The sequence below is a fragment of the Hippocampus guttulatus genome, chromosome 9 (assembly GCF_054856545.1).
Source record: "Hippocampus guttulatus isolate MCC_2025c chromosome 9, RoL_Hgut_1.0, whole genome shotgun sequence".
NCBI lineage: Eukaryota > Metazoa > Chordata > Actinopteri > Syngnathiformes > Syngnathidae > Hippocampus > Hippocampus guttulatus.
Window position 1 is genome coordinate 13,694,230 of NC_141269.1, and position 26,769 is coordinate 13,720,998.

General features: G+C 44.3%; 3 protein-coding genes across 9 annotated transcripts; 2 read left to right on the plus strand and 1 right to left on the minus strand.

Moving 5' to 3' along the window:
- Positions 1-224: 224 nt before the first annotated feature.
- Positions 225-4,586, plus strand: gde1 (glycerophosphodiester phosphodiesterase 1). Of its 2 annotated transcripts, XM_086120907.1 has the most exons (6): positions 225-619; positions 1,162-1,337; positions 1,995-2,100; positions 2,390-2,482; positions 3,174-3,385; positions 3,480-4,586. In XM_086120907.1, exons 1-6 carry the CDS (start codon positions 362-364, stop codon positions 3,625-3,627), a joined length of 993 nt encoding a protein of 330 aa, XP_085977033.1. In that variant the 5' UTR covers positions 225-361; the 3' UTR covers positions 3,628-4,586. The 2 variants fall into 2 exon arrangements, with proteins under 2 accessions (XP_085977033.1, XP_085977035.1); XM_086120909.1 differs by lacking the exon at positions 2,390-2,482.
- Positions 4,587-7,243: 2,657 nt separating this feature from the next.
- On the plus strand, positions 7,244-10,994 carry mcrip2 (MAPK regulated corepressor interacting protein 2). 2 transcript variants are annotated; one of them, XM_086119901.1, is made up of 5 exons: positions 7,244-7,748; positions 7,833-7,902; positions 9,005-9,138; positions 10,099-10,206; positions 10,546-10,994. In XM_086119901.1, exons 1-5 carry the CDS (start codon positions 7,691-7,693, stop codon positions 10,617-10,619), a joined length of 444 nt encoding a protein of 147 aa, XP_085976027.1. In that variant the 5' UTR covers positions 7,244-7,690; the 3' UTR covers positions 10,620-10,994. The 2 variants fall into 2 exon arrangements, with proteins under 2 accessions (XP_085976027.1, XP_085976028.1); XM_086119902.1 differs by having other exon boundaries at positions 7,245-7,748; positions 10,549-10,994.
- A 306-nt stretch (positions 10,995-11,300) lies between these two features.
- Positions 11,301-26,129, minus strand: slx4 (SLX4 structure-specific endonuclease subunit homolog (S. cerevisiae)). 5 transcript variants are annotated; one of them, XM_086119897.1, is made up of 13 exons: positions 25,388-26,129; positions 22,281-22,464; positions 21,617-21,868; positions 20,501-20,727; positions 19,399-19,694; positions 18,373-18,556; positions 17,425-17,636; positions 17,177-17,323; positions 16,441-16,610; positions 14,189-16,317; positions 13,348-13,447; positions 12,436-12,747; positions 11,301-11,748 (listed from the first exon to the last, which is right to left on the minus strand). In XM_086119897.1, the coding sequence occupies exons 1-13, from the start codon at positions 25,761-25,763 to the stop codon at positions 11,403-11,405; spliced, it is 4,935 nt and encodes a 1,644-aa protein (XP_085976023.1). In that variant the 5' UTR covers positions 25,764-26,129; the 3' UTR covers positions 11,301-11,402. The 5 variants fall into 5 exon arrangements, with proteins under 5 accessions (XP_085976023.1, XP_085976025.1, XP_085976024.1 ...); XM_086119899.1 differs by having other exon boundaries at positions 18,373-18,499; positions 22,281-22,488; XM_086119898.1 differs by having other exon boundaries at positions 17,425-17,609; positions 22,281-22,488.
- Positions 26,130-26,769: the final 640 nt, after the last annotated feature.

Below are 26,769 nucleotides of genomic sequence, written 5' to 3' on the forward strand. Positions count from 1 at the left end.
GGAATGTGGGACGAAACTGGAGTATTCGGAGAAACCCCACACAGACACAGGGAGAAGGAGAGAGGAATGAGATAATAAAAATACATGAGATCGATTCGGGGAGTGGAGGTTGGTTTGGGGGGCACAACATTTATTTGAGGGGGCCAGACCCCAATCAAAAACAGATGCAGCTCAAACAAACACCGACTTGTGACTTCAGACCGCAAGTGGCGGAAGTGACGCAGAGGCAGTGGCACAACACTCATACGTTGGGCGGAGTTAAAGTCATCCAGTCGAGCCGCGCATCATCTGGGTTTGTATCGTACGTCTTTGAATCCAACGTCAGCTGCCATCTCTCAATCCACTTGACCGGCGATACAACATGCTTCAGCTAGGGGATGAGGTCTCGCTGTACTCGGTCGTGTTCGTGGTGGCCTTGCTGGCCACTCGCAGTCCGGTGTGGTCCGGCGTCCTCACCAGCTGCCTCTACCTCTTCCTGGCCATGTTCCGCTTCCCCCAGCTACCTGCCGGCCGAGTCCGACAAGTGCTTCACCCGGCTGGATCCGGGAAGGTGTCCGTTGTAGCTCACCGCGGAGGCGGACACGACGCACCGGAAAACACGATAGCGGCTATCCGGCTGGTAAGAGCATAGATCGGTATTCTGTTCGGACGGGGAACATGTCTACTTTGACACACACGTCACTGACACAAATACCGGTACAATACCTCGTTCCGTGTTGTTGTCCTCTAAAATCCTGATATGTAGCCTATTTGCCGACCTCCGATTAGGAAAAGTGTCTTGGAAGGCTGCTCAAAGGACCTCGCTACGATGAAGAAGACTTGATATCGCACAGCAGTCATCTCTTTGAGGCAGCTGCAGCCCACACGTTTTTTTTGGTTGCTAACCCATTCACAACCAATACAGTACAGTAAAATTGTCCATTTCTTTTGGGCAAATGTTATTCATCGTGGTGAGGTGCGTGGAGCAGCTTTCCAAGACACTTTTCCAAATTGGATGTCAGGATCTTTTACTTTGAACCAAACAAACATTTAACAGAAACATTTTTTTCGATTTCATTTGGATTGAAAATCAGGGTTATGTATTATAATTTATTCAACGATCACTAAGAAATATAAACAGTTCTGTGGAATACATTTTTGATTAATCTTGTCACGCACCAGGCCAGTAAGAACGGGGCCTCTGGAGTGGAGCTTGACCTGGAATTCTCTGCAGACGGGGTCCCGATCCTGATGCATGACGACAGCGTGGATCGGACCACAAATGGATCAGGCCCCCTTAGTCAACTAAGATTTGCTGAATTGGGTAAACTGGACGCAGCTGCTAAACATCGACTCAGGTAAAATAGAGCCATGAATTCAACAATATGCACTTCTTATTTCTACTCCTTTCCTCCATCTGCTTTAGTACAAGGCCACCTGTACAGGGAGAACATGTGAACTCCACACCAGAGGGCCTGAGCTCAGATTCTAACCCAGAACATGTCGAGTGTGAAGCAGACGTGCAAACCATTTGCAACCTTGCTGCCCACTTTCACGTTTATGTTGCACGATCTTTTTTCTCCTGTTTGAGAAACATTTTAAGAGTTGGAAAATTGTAATCATAAAAACAAAAAGAGAGTAAGATGTCATCGACTGCAATAAAATGGTGTGTCACTGCTAATTTAACCAAATAAACTGTGGCAGACAAACAAACTTGCCTTGAAATAAGTTTTAAGCAAAGCGGCAGTTAGGACACCTCATACCTTTGCGACTAAATTTGCAGCAATTTAATACATATTGCACTGTTTTTAACACGTGTATTGTTATAACACATAATTAGTTATATCTGTTCAAAATATACCTACAGTATATCTAACTTGGTCATCTTGTGTTCAAATAATAACTGCTGTTGTTGTGTATTTAGCCTTGTGAGCTAATGTACACTTTGCTGTTTTTGAGCCATGGAATGATCCAACAGCAGCCACATAATTGCTGACTGTTTTTTCTATTTTCAGGGACAAGTTTACTGGTGAGAAGATCCCAACACTGGAGCAGGCAGTGGAGGAATGCATCAAACTACAGCTAAGCATCTACTTTGACGTGAAAGGCCATCCAGATGAGGTGTTTTCCAAAATGATCATTTATATGCTGGGTCATGTTTGCACATTTTAGCATGTTCACAGGTTCTTTCTTGAGTCGGTGCTTTTTTTTTTTTTTCAAATCAGTGAGGTATGTAAACTAACTAGCAGTTGTTTTTGCAGATGGCAATATTCTTGTTTTCAGGAGTGTAAGGACAGGTGGATAAAATGAAAAAAAAAACTCGCTCTCACACACGCACACACGTGCACACACACATTGGAAGTATGTGAGTGATGCACGGTATTATAACTGCGGCGTCCTTCCCTGGCAGGCAGCTACAGCGCTCTCAGCTCTCTACAACAAGCATCCGGTCCTCTACAACAGCAGCATCGTCTGCTCTTTTGAGCCCAAAGTTGTCTACAAGGTAGAGGGCAATTAAACATTTACCTTCAAGTGATGGGGACTTGATTTTTTTTTCCCCCATCAAAGAGGGTGTCATCTAAGCAGTTTTTGGGGTCCTGTTTTTTTGTTAAGGTTTGGAATTTTGTTTGACTTGAATCATTTTCCTTGAAATTTAAAGTTTCAAGAATACAGTCGAAGACTGCACCATCTTTTTTTTTGTTGCAAAAATGGATGATAAATTCAAATGACGGCTAAAAAAAAAAAAAAAATCATTTTAAACCAAAATTTGAGCTTCAAGCTTCCTGGTTGCACTCCCGTTCAAGTAATTAAAACAAAACAGCCCTTTCATGTAGGCAAGGAGAGCCACACGAGGCTGATGTACTTTCAGCCGTTTATCGACAGGAAAAACGGCCAACCACCCAAATCCAAAATGAGAACGCTTGCAAGGAGCTGCTGTTGGCCACGACTCCTGGCCAGACGCTAACTCCGGCTCCTAGCATAACTTATTTCGCAACGCCTCAAAGAGGCACACATCAACACAAACAACAACTTTATTTCTGAATATTCTCTTTTATGTTGTTATTCAATACCAAACTATTATTTATTTATTAATGTAAGACTAAACGTCTTTCACTGTATTTGTGGGCATGTGATGATGATATTTTTTGCATTCTGTAAAATGTTCCTTTCCTCCGTCCATTTTCTTGGGACAGATGAGGCAGATTGACCCCCAAGTGGTCACTGCGTTGACCCACAGGCCCTGGAGCTTGAGCCACTTTGGCGATGGCTCCCCACGTTACTCGTCACCATGGAAACACCACTGGCTGACATTGATGGATATCATCTTGGACTGGGCCCACCATCATGTGCTGTGGAAGCTCTGTGGCATTTCCGCCTTCCTGGTGCAAAAGAACTTTGTCTCGCAGTGAGTTTGTTTAACAGAGACCCAGTCATCTGTCATATCTAGAATTCCAAAATATAAGTATTCTTGTTTTTGTTTTGTTTTTTTCTTTTTCCAGTGACTATGTGCAATACTGGAGCCACAGGGGCGTGGAGGTGGTTGCCTGGACTGTCAACAACGGTGTGGAGAAGCAACACTACCAGGAGCTTCTGAAAATCAGCTACATCACAGACAGCCTTGTGGAGGACTGTGACCCGCACTACTGACACTCCCAACATGCTCTGACAAAAACAAACTCCAAATTCCTCTGGTGCCGTTCTTTTAGAATGTACACGTGTGTTAGATATACTTTGTAGACTACTCAGAAAGTTACAAACACACTATTTGGCTCAACCTAAATTGCACTATAAACTTTGCAAGTGAACTTAATTTAGCTCCTTATTATAAAAATACAGAAGCACTGAACAGTTGGACATCTCCTTTGAGAAATAGAGAGAGGTGGTCAAGCTCCCCTGAAAAGGTTATAGTGCATTTTAGGTTTCTCCGAAAAATTTCACTTGAAAGCTAAAAGCTAAACAGCCATACCTTTTTGTAAGTACATTTATGTGCCATGAGGACACAGTAAGAGGACTTTAAATCTCTGTCGCGTGACGCATCACACTCCCTTCTGATGGCAATACTTCCCACTTGACCAACAGCAGCAATTAAGGCGGTTCAATATCTGGAATGAAACAGCTGGTCAGATCACATGGCAGTGTTTTATTAAAATTGTTGTTTGTTTTTTTTTACTCTTGATATACACAGTAAGAATACATTTTCCGTTGTTTATATGTCATTTTATTATGGACGTCACGTCAGGACGTTGCTTCCAATCAATCATGCAGCTACATTGTTTTAATTGTCATTGTTCTATGGATCATGAGATGATAAACCGATGAATGTACTAACACAGTCAACACTTCTGATGTAACCCCGGGACTCTCGCTCTTGCCAGTGGACTCAGGTGAGCGACCCAGATAGTAAGAGATAAGCAGACGTAGCCGTGATATCTGTCTGGATAAGCCTGTCTGAGTCGCTTCTTGATCACGGTGCTCCTCAGCGGTAACCCACAGATGACCCTTGTTTTCTTGACTTCATCTTCAAGGGAAATGTACTCTTTGTAAAAATGCCACTGTGTAAGACAAATGACTGCATGTACCGGTATATTAAATGCTTCATATCCCTTCGTGTGATCGCATGAATGAAGTCAGGTTGCGTGAAAATATGCTTCAGATGCAAATTGTTTAGATCTAAATGACTGTATTTGATTAGTTTTCAGTCTTCAGCATTTTTAAAGTGAAGTGAAGCCCCAATTTGTCTTTGCAATGTGGTCTATGACCTCCCACGAGTCTAAACACGGCATTCTGAACAATATTGTGTTGGAATATGAATTAAGCTGCAAAATCCATCCGTTGGGCGGCCCGGTAGTCCAGTGGTTAGCACGTCGACTTCACAGTGCAGAGGTACCGAGTTCAATTCCAGCTCCGGCCTCCCTGTGTGGAGTTTGCATGTTCTCCCCGGCCGGGCCTACGTGGGTTTTCTCCGGGTACTCCAGTTTCCTCCCACGTTCCAAAAACATGCATGGCAGGCTGATTGAACACGCTAAATTGTCCTTAGGTGTGAGTGTGAGTGCGCATGGTTGTTCGTCTCTGTGTGCCCTGCGATTGGCTGGCAACCAGTTCAGGGTGTCTCCCGCCTACTGCCCGAAGATGGCTGGGATAGGCTCCAGCACCCCCCCCCCCTCCCCCACCCCCGCGACCCTAGTGAGGATTAAGCGGTTCGGAAAATGAATGAATCCATCCGTTTTCATCCATCTCTGAGGGTGGCCATTCAGCCACGTTACAGTCCCTAACAGCTCTGGAAACGACCAATCATGGCTCAGATGTATTTATTGGCTTTGGTCATTTGACATTCTTAAACTGAGTACTTTAGACACTGAATGCCATTTTCAGTCGACAAGAGCCAAAATGCAATAGAATCAGAAAAGCATCTTTAGACTAGTGGGTGTGCATAATATATATAAAACATGTTTTGGATTTACTTCCCCTTTAAAACCAAGTAAACAGGAGTGTGCGCAATGCTTTAAGAGGTGAAAGGTAAACTCACATTGCGACACGCGCGAACCCACACACACACACACACGCGCGCGCGCGCACAAAAAAACTAAACAGTCAAAAGAGGGGTGAGAAGTGACTTCACGGAGGGGGATTGCCCAGCATAGCCATCGAATCTCCGGTGGGCGGAAATTGGGTAAATTAACTTCAAAATAAAGTTTTATTTTAAACGATGACTTAATTTGCAGTTGGAAAACTGAGCATAAATGACAGTCTGCTTAATAATAGTTTATTTTTTTTTCAACTGCTATCACCGACTTTGATTCTCTACTCATTCAAATGGAGCCTATCATAGCTGACTTTGAGTGTAAGGCGGGGTACACTTTGGACTGGTCACTACCCGAGAGTCAATCATAGGGCACATATTGACAACTATTCACTTTCAGAGAGCCACAGCTAAGTTTCAAACCCAGGACCCGAGAACTCCGCGGCAGAATTCCTAACTACTTCCTCCATGCTGCACAACAGTACTTTATTTGTCATAACAGACAAAATACTACTGTGTTCCCCCGTTATACCATTCATCGTTGGTGCCCTGCAAGAGATGTTTTCAAGCAAAAAGAGATGTTTCCAAGCACTTTTTTTTACTGTTTACGTATTAATTATTTAAATGCCCTTGCATGTGGGAAAGAGAAGCCACAGTGCCTAATGGACTTTTTAGGGATTCATTGACCACCAAGAACACAGTAAAACACATAAACAATCGACCCAGTCACACAGGACTCACTGACTTCACATGCTAACCGAATAGGCCTGAGCAACACACAATATCTATCCATCCATCCATCCATTTTCTAATTCGTTTATCATCACAAGGGTCGCAGTCATGCTGGAGCCTATCCCAGCTGTCTTTGGGCTGTAGGCAGGGTACACCCTGAACCAGTTTCAAGCCTATCGCAGAGCACACATGGACGAACAGCCATTCACATTAATAATCACACCGAGGGACAATTTTGAATTAGATTGTTCCATTAACCTACTATGCATGCTTTTGGAATGTAGGAGGAAACCGGAGAGTCGGAGAAAACCCACGCAGGCACAGGGAGAACATGCAAACTCCACAGAATTGGACCCCGCACCTCTGCACAAGTGAGGTGGACGTGCTAACCAGTTGCACCGTGTGGTCCCTAACACATAATATTTAAAGGATTTAGTATACATTTATGTTTACAATTTTTTTTGTGTGTTCAAATCTATTTACATGTTGAAGTGCATTTCAATATACATTTTTAAAGCACATGGGAGGGGTAAAAAAAGTACATTGATTAATTTGTTCCGTACCCGTAGCTTGTTGCTCCATTTACTCATACACCAAATCCAAATCCATTAAATGCCATCAATTTATTCTCGCCCCAAAAAGCACCACGTTTTTTATGTGCATTTAAGAAAGAAACTAGTGCTGTATTGTATAAAATATATAAGATTAACAGATTCAATAACCTTCATGAAGATATCACTCCAGAACGAGTTCACGCAGTAATCATAATTTAGATTTGAACAATGAGGTAATTGAATGATTGGCATTCATCTAAGTGTGCCCTGCGATTGGCTGGCAACCAGTTCAGGGTGTATCCCGCCTACTGCCCGAAGACTGTTGGGATAAACTCCAGCATGCCCACGACCCTTTTGAGAATAAGGGGATTAGAAAATGGATGGCTGGGTGGCCTGGACTCGTCGTCAAACTATTTTGGAGATCACCAACCGGAAGTGAGTAACATCACACCCACTGACTTGACACAGAAGGGAAACACGATCGTATTCTGTGGTGCGGTGGTGGAAATCAACTGAGTCGTGTCCTTGTTTGTGTCTACTAGTACCACAGCGACGGTAACACAGCGGCCCGAGTGTCCGCTCTGTAAGTGATTATCCTCGGACACCTAGAAGGGTGCACCCGTGCGTGCGTGTGGGGGAGCGCGAGTGGCGCTTACCGGCACGTGGAACCGCTTTCTCCTTGGGTGACCTACACGCAGCGGGCTGAGCACCCTGCCGCGGGGTCGGAGGAGCCGCGGGGTCCGTATTCGCATTTCCACGCACTTCGGGCTGACTTGTGGAGCGGCTGACCCGGGTCACGTTTCCACCACGGCCGGGAGCGGAGAGGAGGGAGCCGCGGTGGGGGGGGGGGCTGAAGTTTGAGGAGACTGGACATCAAGTGGACATTCGACACAGGTTTCGTCCCATGATGTACACCATCACCAGAGGGCCCAGCAAACTCGTTACACAACGGAGGACGACAGGTGAGCGTTACCTAAAGTGTGATGCAATGTCGCGTCACGTTGCGTTGGCTAAGTAACTTGTGCTTCTTCTCCAATTTACTGAAGGCCCCACGCAACAGATTGAGAGTAAATTCGCCGAACTGAAGCTCAACTCCACGAAGTGGCTCCCCTCAAAGTAAGTTCTTTTTCGTGTCGTGCATGTGTGTGGAACAGTATTTGTAATGGTGCGTTCAGGGTCTGTCACCTGAGACCTTCAGTACCTGGCCAACAGTGTCGACGTCATTCGGTGTACTATTTACTTGAATGAGTTACTGGGCCCCTTGCCTTTTCCTGCCAGTCTTTATACCCTACTTAAACCACTCACAATCATAGTAAGATTTAAAAATAAATAAATAAATAAGAATGAGCAAAACTGCGCTGATTGTTTGCATCAAGTCACGTCACATCCTGTCAAACTACTCACACATTTGATGGCCATGCCAAGTGATAAGTGAGCTGACAGCTTTTTAGCTTAACATCTGGCGCCTCTGCATCATTTCACAGCACAGGCGCACCATGCTCCATAAAATAAAAGCCCCAACTGGTTCAGCTAGCGTTTGATCAGCTCACCAACAAGCTCTGCAGCAGCCTGATTACGATCCTGATCATTTGAATCGGATGTGTTGGAGGAGGGAAACATTTAAAACATGCAGGAAAGCAGCCCGAGAGGACCGGAGTTTGAGACCCTTGCTTTATGAGATATGATCAATCACAGTGATAGGAATTATGATTTTACTTGAATAGCTGTGAAATGGAATATTACACTTCAGCACAGTGCACATGGCTCGGCCAAACATAAAAGGTAAACATGCACATTAACCACATGCTAAATTTTAGGGGGTAAGTATTGTTGTAGGGCAGTTTTCTAGAGTATGTGTATGCGGGGTCATGTCAAACTGTTTTAGCCTGATCTGATGCAGATTGGGCAGTTATCTGCAATTTAAAATGGACAGTTTTGTGTTTTTGTTATGTCACAAGTTATTGACATTTAGCAAATGGTTGTCATGTAGATTACAAAATGACCACAGAATTGTTTCTCTTTGAGCAAATTCAAGTCCAACAATGAAAAAAAATTGTACATTTGTGTATTATGAGGCCTTTCTAAATTACTTCGAAAGTGAATGACATGCATTACAACAAAGTGGATGACAAGTGCCATAGCGGTCTGAAAATAACGTACTCACCCGTTACAGTTTAATTTATGTTTTGCTTTCTTCCGTTTTGGACTCAACCCTCAGCACTCCGCCTCCAAAGCTTGTGTTCAACCGTCTCAATGGGAAGCGTTACCACGTTGCATCTGTGCAGAAGGTCCACAGCCCGGCAGAGGGATTCACTCCAGCACACGAGGAGAACGTCAAATTTGTCTATGAAGGTGAGGGATGGCAGTTGGTGTGAGTTGTTGGTCACAACAGCAAACAAAGAGGGTGTCTTGGAATTTTCCTTTTTTTTTTACAATTTTATTTTTTGTAAAAAGCAGTGGTCTTGGAACCTCATTGAACTGCCTACAGTACACACACACACACACTTAAATCTGCGATCAACACTCATACCGTCTTTGCCTTATGTTTTTAGTGTCACACTTTGAATCATTGAATAAATTACCGACTTAATAGCAGGCAAGCTTCCGGCGAGCAGAATGAACTCTGTCCCAGTGAGTATTAGTGAACAAGACAGCTGATGAGCAGGCTTTCGATCAATTGCATCTTGTTCGTCCGTGCAGTGTGAACATGCGTAAATGCCATCGCTCTCATTTTAGACATGCATGCTTATATTTGTTACATGCTTATATGACATCTTTCAATATGCTCTGCTGTAGTTGGCAATATTTCGGTTGGCATTGTAAGTTGTTGAATGTAATTAGATACAGTATTTTACACAACTACTGGCTAACTTGGGTTGCTGCTCACTAGGGGTGTGCGATACTGCAAAATTTGGTTTGGCACCAATACTAAGTACAAGGCCGATACCAACACTGATATTTTTCCGTAATTAAGGTTGATCCTTCATGAAAACATCATGACCACAATCAAAAATAATCTCAGCGCGATTGTAAACTGAAACCACAACCCAAAAAATATTCTCCAACTAAAAGCTCTAAAAGTGTGATAAATTGGACTGTTGTCTTCATCAAAAATGTCCGTTGATTAAACGGTGTTGGAAAACCACTTGGCTGACTTCCTGCTTGCTGTTATTAGTTTTTGGAGAAGGTTGAAGGCTCCCATGCTGCCAAAACCTTGAAGCTTATCTGTGTGAAGGCTTTCGTGTGAAGGATGTATGTTTCTTGTCGAACCAGAATGCGTATTTTCATAATTGTATGCTTTGTTTCCACCAGCATGGCGGGAGGTGGAGCAAAAGCTGGGAGGTGAAGACGACAGGGAATCGACGGGCCGCCGGGGGCCCGTTCAGTACACAGAGAAGACCCCCAATGTTGTCATGAAGAGTAAGCAATGAGAGCAGATCATTCTTCCTGCTCACTTCAACAGGCATTTGCACCGAGGTTGTAAAAACCAGTTCAATGTTTTTGTTGAATTTTTAAAAAAGCCACCGCTTATCTAAGGGGCCCATCTTGCCTTGGTACTGAAAACAGGCGGTGAAAATCTGGAGCCGAAGTGACTATTATTTGGGACTTCTTTTTGATCATTTATCTCCGCCTGTTAGCTGATCATTTATTTATTCATTTATTTTGTACTAGACCTCTCGCGATGCAGCCCTGGTATAGTCAAAACACTGATTTACATGTCGCCAAATAACAACATTCCACCTTACCTTTGTTTCCCAGCAGATTTTGTTCCCATCGACTTGGAGGAGTGGTGGGCTCAGCGCTTCCTTGCAAATATTGCAGACCTGTCCTGACTGCTTGGAGGAACTGAAACACGACAGGATGCAATGATTCATCGGCGAAGGTGCCGCAAAGGTCAATAGGAGAGTCACTTAGGGCTTCAGGATGATCCGTGTGAAGCATTGTCCGCCATTTGGAGCTTGATGTGAAATCTGAAGCTTCACGCTGCTTAAAGAACTGAGCACCAAACAGCCAAGATATAATGTGTCGCTGCAAAAAAGGCCCTGCCTTCTACTTGAATGACATATTTGATAGAAGCTTTTCTTGTTGAAAAAGCTTCCCTCGTTCCTCAAGTGTGCTCCACTCTATCTACCCACTGGCTCATCTGTGGATCTGAATTTACCAAGGAGCACAAGTAAAACGAGTTTCAAAACATTCAACAACTTTCATTGGTGTACTTGTGTAAGTTCCTTCAAGGTGCCGAAAATGATCAAACTGTTAAAAGTTTGCAGGCACTGCTGCGTGATGAAAAAAAAAATCTAATGTAGTTCTTACATTCAACCTAGAGCAACAAAAATATCATATTTAATGATTTTCCATACTGAAATGTGAATGGAACCATGCATAAAACTACATTATACACAGCATTTGTTTTAATTTTTAGGAAGTTTGTTTTCGAAAAATACTTGGAAATGCAAAACTCATCCTGATGAAATGTTTCAGTCAAAAAAAAGTTTCCATGAAAGAATAACTAGTTCTTAAAAGCAGTGCCACTTTATTTTTTTCAGAGCTTCTTCTACAATTTTTTTTTCTGCCTGATGACACCGTAAGAGCTTTGGAAGTTCTGCCTCAATCACTCATTTCGCTGCTGCTTTCGCCTTCTTGCCCGTTTTCCTGACGCGTCTGCGAGTGGGTGCGGCTTGCCCCGGTTTCGCCGTGGTGAAAGTGATGCACTGGGAGTCAAGAAAGTTGACTAGCTTGGCGGCACCGAGGCGGATGCCTGCGGCTTTCAGACGCTCCTGGAGTTGAGACAGGACCAGAGGCTGGAAATGCAGGATCTGACTGTACAGGCTGGAGTCGGATAGGATGAAGGAGCGCACGGCCTGCAGGCGATCTTCAAGGCGGGTGGCCGCTTGGGAAGCCGATATCCCACCATCGCTGTCTGAGTCACCGCCAGAGGAAGGACACAGTTCCGGGTTGTGCCTGCAGGGTTCATGCCATGGATGGTCGGACAATTATATGCAGTGTCCCAACCTGAACAGGGTTTTGGGGTGTTGCTGAAGCCTATTCCAGCTGACTTTGGGCGGAAGGCAGACTACACCCTGAACTGGTCGCCAGTCAGTCACAGGGCACATACAGAGATAAACAACCATTCACACTGTCACTGAGTGGGAACCGATCCCACACCGCCCGCACACACGTCAGGCAAATGTACCACTACACCATCAGTGACTGAAATGCCAGTCAGTGCCTTAAAACTAAAATTCCTATAGCCACTCCTTTATTTAATCATTTTGGCTGCATGGAATAAAGCCATTACAAATAAATGGCTCAATCAATAGCCTCCGACGGCCAATATCATGAACACGATCCTCTGACGTGGGACTATTAGGCAGAATAAGGAATGAGGATGAAATACGGTACCTCAGGAAAAATGGACACCGTTCACAGAGGAGCACTGAGACAAACACCCTTCGACTACATTGTGGCGAGTGGATAATGAAGCAATTCAACTATTTAATTTGGGTTTTTTTTTTCTTGGTTGTTTATGTCTAAATGGAAAAATAGTTTTGATTTTTTTTTGTCCCCTTTGAAAAAGCAACTTTTAACGAAGACAACTCTTGTGGCTATTATGAGATGTGTCAGCAACATGCTGCGTGTAAGCAGTACCTTTCAGATTCTTCACTTGAAGTAGCTGTAGAGGCATTGGACTCTTGAGAGTTGGACGGCGGTTCCACGTCCTCCTCCTCTTGGGTGTTTTTTGCTGAAGAGAAGGAAGCGGCCGAATCTTTAAAATGGACTTTCTGTTCCAAGGCTACATGCCTGCCGCCAGACTTGGAGTGAGCGGCCTCTGTCTGGGCTACAGGCCCGACACAGGGCGCCTCATCTTCACTGTCTGAGTTGACAAGCTGGTGGGTGTACTGGTGGATCTCTTTCAACTTGAGGATCATCTGGCGCTTCGGTAATGCTCGAACACCAAACCTGCACAGAAGACGACAGTGAGTGGCATCCGTACAGCCAAAGTATCCATCAGCTGAACATGTGCAAACTGCATTTCTTTGCCTTTACATTGAGCTGTTTGTTACTTTAAAAAAAAAAAGGTGCATTCTTGTGTTCTTCCCAGTCCCAATCAACTGCGGCGATGGAGATTGATAGGAATGAAGAGATTTCCATTACATTATCGATACTGCTTAGCGAACCAGTTCCTTATCGTTTCTCTTTGGGTGAAGGAATGAAAATACACAAACACTCATTTGTGACAAAAGAGGAATCGACAGAGAATTGACAGTTACGCAAACAAACGATTCCTAGGACTCAAAGTACCTCGGTAATCAGTTCTAAAAAAGAAACATTTTTTAGTTCCCTTCCCGTTGTTCAACAGAGTGCGGGATTTCAAACTCCAGCCCTGAGGTACACCACACAAATACATTTAGTATTTTCCCAAATGTTTGTATCCAACAGTCCTAAGTTTAAACAAGGTCAACAAGCGACACAAACTGTTAATCTTGGGTTAATCACCATGACTAAAAACTTCAGGCTCAATTTACTGTATGCATCTGTTTTTCATGTAAATTGACTAACCTGTCAAGTTTGTTTTTTAGTTCAGGCGTATCCATGTCGGAGTAGTAAGGCATTGGCGTGATGGGCACCAGAGTGCGATGCTTCTTATTGCGAAGAGGAGCTAGAAAGACACAAACAGATGCACCGTTTTAACTTTTGAGTTTATTCTTTCCACCATTAAGGTTGAGATCTTTTTTTTTGTAGCAGTTTCTGCTTTTATTCAAAATTAAGTGAATTATTTGAAGTATGATCCCAAACGATAGCACTTACGGTTGATCATTGTTTTTATGTGCACACATACTCTGTATTTCCAAATAATTCAGCCGTCCATCCATCCATTTTCAACACCGCTTATCCTGAAGAGGGTCGCGGGGAGTTGCTGGAGCCTATCCCAGCTAACTTCGGCCAAAAGGCGGATTAGTCCCTGAACTGGTCGCCAGTCAGTCGCAGGGCACATTTTGAGACGTACGACCATTCACATCCACACCGTCACTGAGTGGTAACTGATCCCACACTGCCCGCACACAAGTTGGGCGAGTGTACCACTTAACCATCTGTGACAAATAATTCATTTATTTATGATGATTATTATTATTTTAGTCATATATTTTGATTCTGTTTTCATGCTACAATGTTTTGTGCTGTTTAGGAGGTATTTGTCTGATACAAAATATTTCTCGGGGGTCAGATCACTTTTTGCTTCAAATGAAACAGATGTGGCTGTTTTTCGAATATACTCACTGTGAATTAAAAGAATTTCATATTCATATACTGTATGATACAGTATGTCATGAATTGGTTGGTTTTAATTCTCACAAAAAACAGTTAATATAATGAAATTCTCTTGTTAAAAAGTGCTTACGTGTCGTTTTTAGTTGGACAGACGGGTTTAGCCTTTGAGAAAGAGGAAGTATCTCCTCTTCCTCCTCCGAGCTGTCCCATACGTTGGCGATCAGAAGGCTGTCACTTATCTCTGGTGGAATATCGGTAATGAGGCGAGGTGTTGGAGGCTTGAAGATCTGATTCTCTTTACTCATAGATGGCTGTGAAGTCAGATTTTTAGCTTCTTGGTCGCCACTTGCACCATCTTGATAAGATGTCGGCGAGTGAGAGGTGGCGGACGAGGCTGCCGTGTCCACTGGCCGGCTGCATCCTCCGCTGTCCTCTAGTCTCAGACTAAAGCCTCCCGGGTTCCCTGCGACGTCATTGCAGGCGTTGAGACCCCACGAGTCGTTGAACGCCATTGATGGCTCGTACATGGCCAGCAAGCTCTGCTCAAAACTTGTTGCTTCTTCTATGTGGTCATCATCCAACTCTGTGACCTTTCCATCTTCACTTGCTGTTCCACTCCTTGTTGGCTTAAATCCTGTGCTGTTGTGACTGTTGGCGTGAGCAGAATTTGGGCTGGAGCACTTACTGGGTCTCTCTGAACTCAGAACACTTCTGTGAGCGGGGGAAGAATGTGGTTCTGAAGGGTCAGGAAAAGGGGAGAGATGAATGCTCTCCAATTGCATCTTCTCAGGGCTTTCGTGTTCTTGACTAAGTGACTTTGGCGTGTCAGGCCCTGCGTCGGGCAGCGTAGGGTCGGGCCGGATACGGTGATGGAGGTGCAGAGGGGTGCTGCTGTAAGGGTCAACGCAGACCTGGAGAGGCGTCTCTTGCTTTGAAGACTCGTGGAGGTGAGTAGAAACGCTTGAGAAGTAGGCAAGCTGGGGCTCCGCAAACACCGGCGACTCCACCTCTGCTCTTTCCGGGTTGAGCCAACAACCAATTCCCTCCACTGTGCCAAGACGCGTTGAAATACAGGTGAGGCTGTTGGAGATCTTACATGTGTTGCTAAACTCCTTTGGGAAAAGCTCTGTCTTCCGCATGCTGACTTTGGTTTGAGTAGAACTGTCCAAGCTTATTCTTCTGGGAGTGGTGTTGACTGGTGTGGAGGGGAGGAGCCAGGAGAGCTCCGGCGAACAATCTCCTTGATTCGGTTGGTCAGGAGACTGACTTAAATCACCGAAGCTGCACTCCAAATTTCTGGACTGCTTCTTCTCCATAGAGGACTCTGTTGGCTTTAAGTGAGTGAAGCTCTGCTTTGTGTGGGAATGTGACAAGACAGGACTCTGGGCAGCAACAGGTACCTCCATGTCCTCGCTGGAGTCTGACAAAACTATCAGTTCTGGCTCGTTTTTCCTCGATGAATTAAAAAGCAGTGGGACACATATACTACCGCTAACTGGGCTTTGAGGTTCGAGAGGCATATCTTGCTTCGGAGATTCCTGTCCAACAGTAGCTATTTCTGTGACTCTCATAGGGCTGCACTCACCATCCCTGTCTGGGGACACACCAGGGTCGGGCAAGTTTGATCCATTGGGGGAAATGTCACTGCCTAAACTTGCTGACGACTGAAGCAAGGTTCTACCAGATAATTTGAACAAGGGAGTATGATGCGTTTGTGCTCTTGGTGAAGTAGATGAAGGAGGATAGATGGATGGTTGTTCTTCTTTGTAGACCCCCTCAGAGTCTGAGAAGAGGCGATTGTAGCTGCTGTCAAGGCTGTGGTCTGGAAGTGATTCCGATTCAGGCTGAGGGCTTCTGTCACTACATCTTCCTGGAGTTTCTCTTGGTTCAGTTAGTTTGCTTGTCATCTCTGTATCGTCCCCCTCACTTTCTCCCCTGCTCGGCTTCTCCTCATCCCTTTTTCTCTGAGTGGCAGCAAACTCGTAAATCTCATCCAGCTCTTCCTCATTCACCCGCTCCTCGTGGAGGTCCTTGTCACCTGATGTGCCGCCAGCAGCTTTTTCGAGACGGCTCTCGTCACCCCCTTCTCGGTCCGTATCGTCTTCGTGGCTCCACATGGAATTGAAGAGCGCTGTTAAGTTCTTGTCTGTGTCATTACTGAGATAATCCAAGTGGCCTGTGGCGGCTCCATCAGCATTCTGAGTTGAAGCTTCGTCAACATGAAGTTCACATAGCTGGCGCAGCTCCTGTAGATCAAACCTTAAGAAAGCAGAAGGTAAGTTGTAGACTTAATTAAAAAAATAATAATCAAGAAAAACATTGTTCGGTTGGTACTGCTCATGATCAATAAGATCTTGAAATGTGTGGCTTCTGCTTACTGACCTGGATGCCAACTCCAGCACATGAGGACGTAATGACGCTGGAAGGGAAAAGCGAGCAGTGTAAAGATACTGCAGCAGAACCAGCACTGCCTGTCCTGGGACATCACTGATCAACACCCTTTGAGCTGCGGGAATTCCCTCCTCATGCACCCCAAATCCACTTTCATGCATCTGGAAGAAAAAAACCCATAAGATTTAGGTCACTAAAAGCTTTCAGTATCTTGATGGTCGATCAACATGGAATGGACACAAATAGTTGAGTCTCTGCAGGGCTATCCAACTATCAAGTGTGACATTTTCCTGTTTCTGTGATGCAGGTATCCTGTATCTCCGCCACACATTTACATGCAAATTATTTTCTCCATATACACACTAGTGTATGTAGTGCTGCCCTGAGTAGTGAACATTCTTTCATTGTCTTTGTCTCGCCTTGCCTCAGAGCGTGCACTTTGACGGGCTTCCTGCTTCGACCTGCAGAAGTAGAGTCCACAGAATGTCGAAAAAAGTATAAGCGCTTTCAAAGACAAAAATAAATAAAAAGAATATGCGATGAAAGATACCTCATTTCCATGTGACAAAAATTGAGCTGATTTCACCAAGGCAAAAAATGTATTGTAGTGTAGTGTGTAAAATGTACTATATTTCTTTGGGGTATATTAATGTTTTCCAACGCCAGGGAACTGTTATAAATTGTGAAAAAAATGGCTAAATTATTTTTCATACTGTACTGCAGTTACCATTTCTGCCAGGAGGGAGCAGCGTGCATAAATCATGAAGGAATGCGCATAGAAGACTTGGCCACTGTCCACCTGGAGTTGCCAGTCACTCAGCTGAGGGTTGTTCACCATGCTGCTTAGATTTGATGCCAGGGTGGAAAGCGCCACCTGCAGAGAAAACGAGGGAGTAGATGTCTCTCAGAAAGAACCCGAGCATTCATTTTGTGATTTCCAAACTTTGGTCTGGAAACTTTGGAGCATTATCTTACTGATAAATGGCTTCTGCTCTCTTCACTTGCTCCTGGCTGACATAAAGTCCTTCCTGCTTGGCTCTGGAGGTCATCTGCATCGGTGTGCGTCATTGCCGGTGGTCCACCACTCACACATAGGTCAGTTGTTTCGTCTAGAAAGAAGCCACTCACTTGGAGGTCTGTGGACAAGCTCGTGTTTTTATCTGTAGGCAGATCATTGATGACAATCTCTGAAAAGTAATTAAAATTAACAGTGAGAGTCACTCACAAATAATAAAGGTGACTCGTACATATAATATGCATATGAAAGTACTTTTCTATACATTTGGGAAGCATGTTTCTTTGGAAATTACATTATAAAGTAAGAAACCCCAACAAATTCTCTGTGACAAATACAGCAGATTAAATTATCCAAGTATAAGAACGTTACTGACGAATCAGTTATCTAATTTATGTGTGCGTTCATAATAAACTTAAAGAATTCTTGTGATTATTACAAATATGAGAAATAATAGCATCAAGATCCTGAGATATGCAGTGTTCAGGCATAATATATGGTAAGGTATAAAAGTCCATTTTACATCAAATATTTTCTCTGATTAATTAAATTAACACTCTTGCAACCCGAGTGAGAAGACGTGGCTCAGAGAATGGATGGATGGATGGCTAAATTAGCAAATTACTATGGACTAGCACCTACATGTCAAGGAAAATACCTTATAAGGAGCATCCAATTTTTTTTCTTTTGAAATTGGGTTTGCGTAGCACTATACCACTTGTCCCCCCCATAGGGGTAACTGCGAGCTGGAGCCTACCCCAGCCAATTTGGGGCAAGAGGTTGAGTACACACTGGACTGGTCACTAGTAAATCCCAGGACACATACAGTCAAATTTGAACCACATTAATCAAAGTGCTCAATTACACTGCAGAGTGAAGACTTTTTGGAGGTATTTTTTGTCCTTTACCGGGGACAGGAGCAGTAGAGTCACCACGGGCCATTTCAGACAGCTCCACTAGGTCTTGCAGGGCCTGACTGTTCGCTGGGAGATCTCCCGTAGTTGGAGTGGAGGGGGTTGAGGAGCAGGCGGGCGTCTGGGAGGAGGACAAGATGGAAGCTTTGTCGTTGGGTTCGGAGGCAGAGGAGAGAGTCTATAGGTAGAAGTTAAGAACCGGTGAGAATTGGAGAATAAATCATGGCCATCTTACTTCATTCAACTAATGAATACTGTATAACATACATAATGTCTAATGAAAAGAATGAAAAGTGTATATTGAGTTTGTACACCCGGTCACCAGGCAGTCAAATTTGTTTTCTAAAATCTAAATGGAGTCACAAGTAACCTGGTATTACAAATATCCATCCATCCATCCATTTTCTGATCCGCTTATCCTCACAAAAATCACGGGGCATGCTGGAGTCTATCCCAGCTGTCTTCGGGCAGTAGGCAGGGAACACCCTGAAACTGGTTGCCAGTCAACCGCAGGGCAGACATTGATGAACAACCATTCGTGCTCACACTCACACCTAGGGACAATTTAGAGTGTCCTATTAACCTGCTACGCATGTTTTTGGAATGTAGGAGGAAACAGGAGTACCCGGAGAAAACCCATGCATGCACGGGGAGAACATGCAAACTCCACACAGGAAGGCCGGAGTCTGAATCGAACCCTGCACCTCTGCACTGTGAAACAGTTGACCACCGGGCCACCCGTATCACAAATATCAGAATCAAATATCATTTATTACTTGATAATCAGGGTGATAAAGACTTTTATTTTGCACACACGCACACACACACACACACACACACACACACACACACACACACACACATAAATGACCCTTTACGGCCAGTGGCATTTCTGACAGCAATTACAGAAAATATGAGGAGGAAGTCAATCTTAATAACATGCCACACTACAAATCACTGTGTGAATGGCTAAAGGAGCTTTCACTAATCCCAACATCTCCTATACAGCCGTTATCTTACTTGTGCTGATTCCCACGGTGTGATGAAGTCTTTGAGCTCCGGGACGAAGAAGTCGAAAACACTGGCGGTGTGCCCATTCAGCAATGCACTCTTTTGCCACAGCGGGGCAGCGTCGCTCAAGGCAGACAAGGTACTGGGACAGCGGGTTGGTGTAGGCGGAGAAGGAGCTCGACTACGTAGGAGGAGGGCAGAGACTCGTTCCTGCAGCCTCATCAGGGCCGCATCGGCATCCTGGATGAGGAGGATTGGAGGAGGACGAGGAACTGTGCCCTTTTTCCTCTTACCACGCCCATTACCTGCAACATGAGGAATAGGCAGACTATATTTCTCAAGCTCATTCGATGCACAGGTTCAAAATACTACCTTCCTTCTCCCATTTAATCATTTGACCTCTATAGTCACAGTCACACTTATGTTTTCAAAAAACACTGATGTAATGGTTCATCCTGAGCCACTTAACACTAAAGTCAAAAGGTCAAAAAAACTGCAGTCGATTTGTTGAATGTAGATTGGGCAATGAAGTTGTCCGCCCAGTGGGATGGTATTATTCGTGTCTGTGTCTGCTGCACCACATGCACAGGTCTGCACGGTAAGGAGTACTTAACCAGTTTGCGGTTTGGTGACAAAGTGCAGCCTCCACGAGAGAAAACAGCATCCATTCTGCCTTGTTAGGCTCATGTGTGCATTGCAGTTTGCAGTCTAGGGCTCTAGACACAGGTACCCGTACCTCTCCCCTAGTACCCATGGTAGCAAAATCCAAACCATTAGAGCAGAAGTATGAGGTGTGGAATTAAGGCTGGCTTACTTGCAACGGGGTCACCCTTTCGGCTCGAAGTGTAAAATGTGATATAATTCATGATCCTTGGAGTATTTGGACAAAGTATGTCAGACATGCCAACTGTGTAAAATGGCATTAATTAAAAGTAACATGCAAAGACTAGACAAAAATATGGACCCTGTACCACAAAGTCAAAAAGCTCTGCAGATAACATCTCAGAGTAAAAGTCCTGCATTATGCTCATTTGTCTCAACTTGGTATTGAATGAACAACTGCTGGATCATAGCAACCTTGCGAAACACGAAAAAAGAGGTGATGCTATACCCGCATCTGGCCTCCACTTCAAAACAGGCGTCTTGGAGGAATCAGAAGCCATGGATTGTGTTCTTGCCGCACGCTGCTGCTCCCTCTCCTGTTCCAACAGGGAGGATGACAGAGCCAGGGCCACCATGGTGTTTTCATCCAGGGGTTCAGCCTTTTTCCTGGGCTTCTTTCTGGCTGCTGCGCCTGCCTTAGTTACACCTTTCCTTTTGGCGCCTCCAGTCTGTGTACTGAACATTACAAAAATATTGATTTGGAACAAAACAGATTTGGGTTCAGAATACATTTAGAAAGAACCAAAAAAAAATACACTGAATAAGGCAGCTTCACCCCAACCTCCGTTGCTTTGCAATTACTTCATTTGGTACCGCCTTATTGATGATATGACCAAGACAGGAAAATTCTAAACTTTCCCAGAAAAAATGTACAGCAGAGGCCATACAGCTAAGGCAATTGAAGAAGTTGTCGGAATTTGCTGCAAACAAAACTAATTGCATTTTGGGGCTTCTTTTCCTTTAGCTACGACTGTGGCTTTAGTTAAGAGTGGCAAGGATTTAAAACAGTGTCAAATGCCAGTCAATTTTGGCCCAAAATCTCTGACACGTGCTAGAAAGCAGACGTTTAAGAAGAATTTCACATTTAAGCATTACATGACAATGACCTCTGCAATACAAAACAACAAAAGAATTAGCTTCCCCAGGATAATGGTCAGAGTCCAGCTCTAAATCCAACTGAAATATGTGGAGTGCCCAATAGACAGCGGTGCACATTAGATTACATTTATCTGACAGACATGAGATTGAGAAAATTAGATTAGGGTGTGCCATGCTGATAGACTTCTTACTAAAAGATTGGATTCTGAAATATCCGGTGCCTCAACAAAGTATTTGTCAGCTGGTATGCAGTTTTATTTATTTTAGTCTTTTTTTTTTTTTTTTTACCAATACTGTTTGGTTCAATTGAGGTGTGTGGATGATTGTCTATTAATGTGGATTGTATTACGTAATTTAACAATTAGTACAAGCTTTTGATCTAAAACAGGGGTCAACAAGTCTCAAGAATCTTGAGAAGTAAGTATGCATGCTCGACTGATGTGAAGTGTGGCTGCTGCAGACATACATTGCATCGGTCACGTCACTTTGCGTCTCTTCTGCCTGCCTCTGGAGCGCCTGCAGCAGGTCGGCAGGAGTGACACCCATGGCTGCCGAGCAACGCTTCAAGTGGACGGAGCGACTCTTGTGCGACTTGAATTTCTTGCCACAAATTGGACAGTCAGGGACACTTGGAGGAGGAGGTGGAGGAGGAGGAGGAGGAGGAGGAGGAGGAGGAGGAGGAGGTGGAGCCATTTGATGCTCACTGTCATCCAAACACCTACCAGCAGTACACATTTTGTATTAAAAAAACAAGTATCCTGATAAAACATGTTAAATAAGGAGCATATCGTCGCTGTCCTGTGAAAAAAGCAGCTGTCACTGCTTGTCACAGTTCCAATGAAGGCTGAAGGGGCAGCCGAAACTGTCAGCTCGGTAAGAGATTTCCTCTTCACGAAAAGAAAAAGACCATTGTCAGAATAAAGGCAACCTTAAACCTATTTTCACTAATAAGACAAACATCATAGCGATAAAGAAATTATAAGTCCACCCAACAAATTGTCCTTACTTTTTGTGCTGTGTTTAGTGTTATTAGGCTTTGCGCACTGCTCTACCATATTTCATGAAGACTATCCTAAATATGCAAGTAAGGGGCAAACGCTTACTTCTTGTTGCTTTGTCAAAAGACTGACCTGTTGATGTGCTGCGTACGTCGCTCGGGTGTCATGTGAGATAAGTCTCTTTGACAGATGTGACAGAAGAACAGACCCTCAGCCGCCAAGTCCAGTGTGTGGACCTCTGCCACCTCATGGTCAAGTTGGTGCTGCAGCTGCATGGCCAGAACCTCATCGCCGTCGTGAGTCCTCAGATGCTGCTCTGAAGTGGACAAATGCAGTATTTCTAGGGACAGACCAGTGTGCATTTCATTGTGCATTAATTGTATTTGTTTATTGATGACAGCTGTACTAACTAGGGCTGCAAGAAAACAAAACAACAAAAGGATATGGGTGTTATAAATTGCCATTTTGATATTATAGTGATACTGTATTTAACCTGTCAAGTCAACAGTATTTATAGAGCACTTTCAAACAGCCATCGCTGCATACAAAGTGCTGTACATGGAGCAATTTAACATGCACAATAAACAGTAAGACAAATCGGTAATAAAGGCGGTAGAAAGCACCAAACAGTAAAACCAAGAACAAATCTAAGTCGCCGGGCAGGTGTGTAGGGGCGGATGAGCTCAGAGAGGTAAGGTGGCGCGAGATTATTCAGAGATTTGAAAACAAATAAGAGGATCTTGAAAATAACTCTAAAATGAATGGGGAGCCAGTGAAGGGATGCCAGAGTAGGAGTTATGTGCTCCCTCTTACGAGTGCCAGTCAAGAGGCGAGCAGCGGCATTCTGGACCAGCTGAAGGCGCTTAATGGAGGACTGGCTGACTCCAAAGTAAAGGGCATTGCAGTAATCGAGCCGGGATGTGACAAAGGCATGAATTACTGTCTCAAAGTGTTCATGTGAGAGGAGAGGTTTTATTTTGGCCAGCTGTCTAAGTTGAAAGAAGCTGGATTTAACAACGGCACCAATTTGCCGATCGAGTTTGAAATCACTGTCCAGTTTAAGGCCCAAGTTTCAGACTGTTGACTTAAGATAAGGAGACAGGGGGCCCAAGTCTACAGGATGGAATGTACAAGGGCCACTGGGACCAAACAATATCACCTCTGTCTTCTTTTCATTGAATCTCAAGAGGTTTTGTGCCATCCAGGTTTTGATTTCTTCCAGACAGGATAGGAGTGGCCTTAATGAGAAGGCGTCTTTCTTGCTCAGTGGGACATAGATCTGGCAGTCATCTGCATAGCAGTGGAAGGGAATACCATGTTTCCTTAAGATGGAACCCAATGGGAGCAGATACAGCGAGAACAGCAGAGGCCCCAGAATTGAGCCCTGTGGAACACCACATGACAGGGGAGCAGTGCGTGACTCAGAGCAGCCAAGGCTGACACAGAAGGTTCTGTTAGCTAAATAGGACCTAAACCACTCAAGAGCACTGCCGCTAATGCCCACCAAGTGCTGCAAACGAGTCAGCAGAATACTGTGATCCACTGTATCAAATGCTGCAGTTAAGTCCAATAAAACTAGACACACGTGGTCTCCAGAGTCATTTGCCAGGAGGATGTCATTAGAAACGCGTAACAGGGCTGACTCCGTGCTATGCAGCGTCTTGAAACCTGACTGGAAGACCTCCAAGATGTTATGGTCATCCAAGAAAAATTTCAACTGCATGTGCACCACTTTTTCCAGAATTTTGGAAATGAAAGGCAGTTTGGAAATGGGCCTGAAACCTGACAGCACATCTGGATCAAGACCAGGTTTTTTGATCAAGGGTTGGACCACAGCATGTTTAAACTGTTGGGGAACTACACCAGAAGAGAGGCTGCTGTTGATGATATCCAAGACTGATGCGCCAACACTCGGGAGAACCTCCTGAAAGAAGTGCGGGGGAAGAGAGTCGCAAGGGGAGCCAGATGGCTTCGTCTGGCGAACTACATCCTCCAAAAGCGCCAAGGACACAGTTTCAAAAGAATTTAGCACACCTGAACATGGAACATGGACAGAGGGGTCAGATGCGGTATTTGAGACCAGAGTCCTAGCTGTAGAGACCTTATCAATGAAAAACTGAAGGAATCTGTTGCACATCTCGGGTGAAGAATCCGAGCAAGTAGGCAGAGGGGGTTTGAGTACAGAATCTATCGTTTTAAATAGTGCGCGTGGGTTGTGACGGTTAGCTTGAATAAGGTCTGACAGATATTCTCTTTTGGCCTCTTTTACTGTGAGCTGGTAGTTACGCCAGCAGTCTTTCCAAATTTGATAAGAGACATGCAATTTGTCATTTTTCCACTTGCGTTCGGCTTTGCGACACCCCTGCCTAGCTGCGCGGGTAATGTCGTTAAACCATGGCTCGGGTTTAGGTTTTGGGAGCACAGTTTTTGAAGGAGCCACCAAATCCAGGATGGCACGGCATGATGAGTTGAACCAAGAGGTGAGTTCCTCTGTGTTAGACGAGGGTACGGAAAGGTTATTAAAGGCATCAGAGAAACGACTAGCAGTGCGAGGGTTAAAAATTCGGCGGCTAAAACTAGGAGCGGCAGATTTCACAGCAGCATGCGATAAGACTACGTCAAATAAAACTGCCATGTGATCAGAAATCCCATTTTCAAGGACTTCCAGATTTGACACCGGTAGACCATAAGCAAGGATAAGGTCTAAAATATGACCTTGTTCATGTGTCGGGCTGGTCACATACTGCACTGTACCTAAAGAAATTATATTTTTGTTGTTAATTCAATTGACTATAGGTTGAAACCATTGTATTCTGTTTTTATTTACACTTTCCATCACATGCCAAAATAATTGGTATTTGTATGTTATGCCCTTCTGAGTCACAGAGAGAGTCTATTTGTTCTGGGCAGAACCAGAGCTTCAGTGTTCTTGATGCAGATGTTTGATGCTCTTTTGTGGGAGTCAAATCAGAGAGTTGAAGTCGAGAGAGAGAGAGAGAGAGAGAGAGAGAGAGAGAGAGAGAGAGAGAGAGAGAGAGAGAGTTGAAGTCGAGAGAGAGAGAGTTGAAGTCGAGAGAGAGAGAGAGAGTTGAAGTCGAGAGAGAGAGAGAGAGTTGAAGTCGAGAGAGAGAGAGTTGAAGTCGAGAGAGAGAGAGAGAGTTGAAGTCGAGAGAGAGAGAGAGTTGAAGTCGAGAGAGAGAGAGAGAGAGAGAGAGAGAGAGAGAGAGATATCATTTCACCTGACAGTGGAGGATAGGGTTCCCTGCCATGATCCACATCGTGCACCATCTTTGGCAGATTGGCTCTCTTGAACTGTTGCATCCTGCTGAGCAATTTGTCTTTTGTCCCCAAGCCTGGTCCTGTTGTTTGTGTTGAGGTTAACACAGTAGCTCCGGAATCATGCACAACCTTGCCCGTTTTTCCCGTGACCTGTTGTGCTTCGCTCTGGACACGCTGAGACCCAGAACTCTCCTCGTTTCCTCTCTGGTCTCCATCGCTGGTCTGACAAGAGATCTGCTGATCGACTCGCCTACGTTTTGGCTCGACTCCTTTCTTGCGGGAACGTTTCAACAGCTTTGAGCTGAGGTCAACAAAGTCCTGGTCCGAATCGTTCATGACTATGGTCCTTTTTTTGACCGGTCACCTTGAAAAAATCACGCAGGCATATACTCTGCGTTGGCAAATACCCATAATGGATAGCCAACACGTCAGTACCTTGCAGTCTGATTCAATAATCCGCGGGTACTGTTGTGGAAGACAATAAATATATATGACATACATATATAGCTTCCAAACTTCTATCCGTCTAAATGATAGAACAAATACTGGTGGAATATTGTAGATATCTCGTGGTGTAAATAAATTGCCTTCTCATCGGACTCTCAGCATCAACGCTGCATCTCATACTTACTAAGCGCATTTATGAATCGTTGACAACGACATAAAACACCCTAGATTTGTTTTCATTTCACACTAAACCACTTTTTTTTTCAAATACTTCTGGTCACGCGACCGGAAACGACACGCTTTACTTCCAGGTCGCCCTGGTCACGTGACGTGTTCTCGTTCAGCCCACGAAAGTGTATTATCATTCGATTTGTGTGAAGACAGAATACATATCGTAAATGTTCTTGTCATTTTGTGACTTTCGAGAACTAATTCGATTTGACGCTGCCTTAACGGGTACAAGCAGCTCTACCCATACCGTGTCCGACTTGGCAAAATCAATAGCGTCCTGACGAGTGATAATGAAAAAAACAGCATTATTGTTGATTATTACAGAGTTAAAATCGTCAATAGTAAGTGTGTCTACCCCTTAAATTAAATAAGATTTGATGTCGTAAGGTGTTCGGCTGAAGTAAAAAGTATACTGTACTTTCCACAGCCACTAATAATGGTTTGAAAAACGATGAAATGACAAGTCTCCCTCCTGTCCTTCGTCCCTGACTGCAACCCGAATTGTGCTCAGTATTTCTAAACCGCCTTTTAGTGAGGCGGTTGTAAAGAAAAAAAATCAATGAGGAACACGAGAAATGTTAAATGCAGCGATTACGTTTCATCTAATTTCTACCAAGAAAGTTGAGCTGAAAGGAATTAACACCATATTGTAGCGAATAGCATT